Below are 3113 nucleotides of genomic sequence, written 5' to 3' on the forward strand. Positions count from 1 at the left end.
GACTAGATTTTATACTATTAAAAGAATGCCAATGATATTTGATGTTTTTACTCATAGTTTCATGCAGACAGTTCCAATGTATGTATCTTCATCATCAATGTAACAATCATTATTGAGTAAATGATTAAGAACTCATGTGTGGTGGAAACTCCACAAGTTATTTACAAGATGGAGACGTCGTATCCCTCCTAAGAATTATGAATAAATTAGAGCAATTGTAATATTTCTTCATTCATATAAGATGTGTTTAGACTTGACTTAATAATTTCTAATTTTAGATTTAGGTAACTAAGCCCTATTGCATTGTATCTATGAGTATTTTATGTACGTTTGTTAGATAATGTGTTATAATACTTTCAAATGATCAAGTCCTCACATGTTTTTCGAGTCATCTTAGGTCGTGGATCAAGTTAAGTCTTTTGTGATCCTTTATATTAAAATTTGCATGGAAATTACTTGCAACTCATTTTGAGACATCTCCAAACTATCGTTGCCGCCGAAGGCATCAAGTTTGAGCCTCTTTAGATACAATTCAAGTTAGATCCGATGCTATTGCTGGTGGAGGGATTCGTCTCTTCAAGGTTTTTACTAAACTCTTTAATATCATATAATACACTAAAATTTTACCCCATAACATAACTACTTCATAATAATTTAATGTTAATTATATTTTAAATTTAATAAAAATATCTATAATAGTTTAAAATTTATTAAGGAAATGAAAGTTTTAAACTTAAATATTTGCCATCTCTTAATTTTTAATTATGTCACCTATTTCCTTGAGTTCTGATTATACCAATGCTTGTATCTCTCTCTTTCACACTAAAAAAACATTAGACATCATCAACTAGCCTTTCCAAGTTTCCTTAAAACCTTCCATCTTATTGCTTCCAACTCATGCCTTATTTAATACAAATCAAAGATCACAATGCATCATACAATCTGACACAAAGATTATGAACAAATGACAGAAATTCCCAAAACTTTTCCAACACTTATCTTTAGAAAATCATTAAAAAAATTAAGCAATATACTGCAAATACCTACAACTGAAACACATGCAAGTATTGCCCAGTCATTCATGAGATAAATAAAGGCAGTGTATAGTCTTCTCTTGATTTCTCTCTATAGTATCCATAAAGCAGAAGTTGTGTGATCCCCAACACTGATCCAATACCATTTGGTATCTGAAATTTATATTTGAAATGAAGAATCAGTTCAATTGAAACACTCACAAGTAAATGAAGATTGCAATTTGTAGTCATGAGCATCAAACAAAATCCAATAGAAGTATAACAAAATAGGATTTTGTCAAATTCTTACATAAATGAAGAAGTCATGCAGCAACATGCCATAAGAAAAGAATGAAATGCTCGTAAGGAATGTTGCAAAAGAGAGATGAAACGGCATGAACTCCACGCTTTTCGTCTTTATCACCAAATTCTAGCATCAACATATCAAAATCAGATAAGATTTCATGACTTTCTGCAAAAATCAGATATAATAGTGGAGCAAAATTCAACTTTGATACATACTATGATGAATAAGGGTGAAGCAAACATGGAAATAAGCGAGCCAACATTGATATATCCAACGAAAATCTGCCGGTTTTGATGATCAAACAGCTCAAGGCTAAGAAAGATTATCAGACCAAAAATGGCAAAAACTCCAATCAGCATTCCACACATTTTAAGCTGCAGAAGAGAACATCAACATATCATTTATAGCTAAAACAAAACATGAGATTTAACAAACACTTCATGATCACTCTAACAAAACATTCATACTTTCTTAGCATTATCAGCAAATATTATAAAAATGCTGATATAAACCAGTTGGAAAATGGCTCCAATGGAGTTGACCGTTGCCACCAAGATCACGCCATAAGAAACAATAGGCAGTCCATACCAGATGCAGATTAAGCAGTTCAAAAGGGAATACAGGTAGGGAAGGCCTGAGAACTGCTCCGCCGATTTGTTTCTAACAATTCTTCTGAATGTTGGTCTGCAAATATAAATGAAAAAAAAAAAAATGAAACACAGAGCAGCTGAGTTTTAAGACTGAAAAAAAAAAAAATAAAAAAAAATTCATTTTTTTTTCAGAAACACAGAGCAGCTGAGTTTTAAGACTGAAAAAAGAGACGATTTTGAAAACAAACTTACATCGGAGACACAAAGAGCACAAAAGCAGACAGGTTTCCTGCAACCAAATATGCAGAACATAATCAGCCTTACGCATTGTACAAATCTCATGGCCAAAAAAGATGTCTTTTTTTTTGCAGAAAAGTGAAGAAATTAGAGCTGAAGCGAATGGGTGATGGAAGATAACATCTTTGTTCAGAAAAACACGACTAAATCCACAAATCTTCCCTTTTTTTTTTAAAGCAGAATCAAAATCACAGCTTAAATCGGCTTAAATCTGCAAGTGGTTTACCGGCAAGCCCAGCGGCAAGGGTGCATATGTCGTAGAAAGAGGAACCTGCTGACAAAGATGAAAGTGAAGCCATTTTTCCCTTCTGTAAGCTATCAAAACGCTTTATCTCCTTCTCCTTCTAATCATTCCCTTTGCTCGGCTGAACTTGTTTTTTCATTGGGGTTATTAATTATATACTTTTTATTTATTCCCAAAATTTTTAACCTTATTATACTATTTGATATATTAGAATACTACTTTGGCCAACTGGCGTTTTCTTTCGTATTCATTTTAAATGGGGGTTGTGATCTCTTTTGGGTGCAACGGTCACCCAATTCAATGTTATTTGGGCCCAATTAATTGAATTTTGGGCACTTACATACATACCATAATTTTTTATGTATATATATATCTGACACCAACAAATTCATATTTACATGCATACTACAAACCTTTAACATCACAACAATATTGTTATCATCACTATCTTCTTATACACTTTCCATACATATGTTTATACCACTGAACATTTTCTCACCACTCTTGGGTATATGCGGTGACAGTTTTCTAGCCGCGGTTTAACTTTAAAAAAAAATTAAAAAAAAATTATAACAGTCATCACAGCTTTTGGAACATCAGATCATTATCCAACAAATTCACATTTGTTTTTTAATAAGCTGCAGCTGCCCCAAACAGACTCT

General features: G+C 32.5%; 1 protein-coding gene across 1 annotated transcript; it reads right to left on the minus strand.

Annotated features, from left to right (window-relative positions):
* Positions 1-879: 879 nt before the first annotated feature.
* On the minus strand, positions 880-2572 carry LOC110035977 (bidirectional sugar transporter SWEET2a). The gene is made up of 6 exons (XM_020740315.1): positions 2434-2572; positions 2163-2199; positions 1788-2004; positions 1536-1694; positions 1324-1443; positions 880-1187 (listed from the first exon to the last, which is right to left on the minus strand). The coding sequence occupies exons 1-6, from the start codon at positions 2504-2506 to the stop codon at positions 1080-1082; spliced, it is 714 nt and encodes a 237-aa protein (XP_020595974.1). The 5' UTR covers positions 2507-2572; the 3' UTR covers positions 880-1079.
* Between the last annotated feature and the right edge of the window lie 541 nt (positions 2573-3113).

The sequence above is a fragment of the Phalaenopsis equestris genome, unplaced genomic scaffold (genome assembly GCF_001263595.1).
Source record: "Phalaenopsis equestris unplaced genomic scaffold, ASM126359v1 Scaffold201149, whole genome shotgun sequence".
NCBI lineage: Eukaryota > Viridiplantae > Streptophyta > Magnoliopsida > Asparagales > Orchidaceae > Phalaenopsis > Phalaenopsis equestris.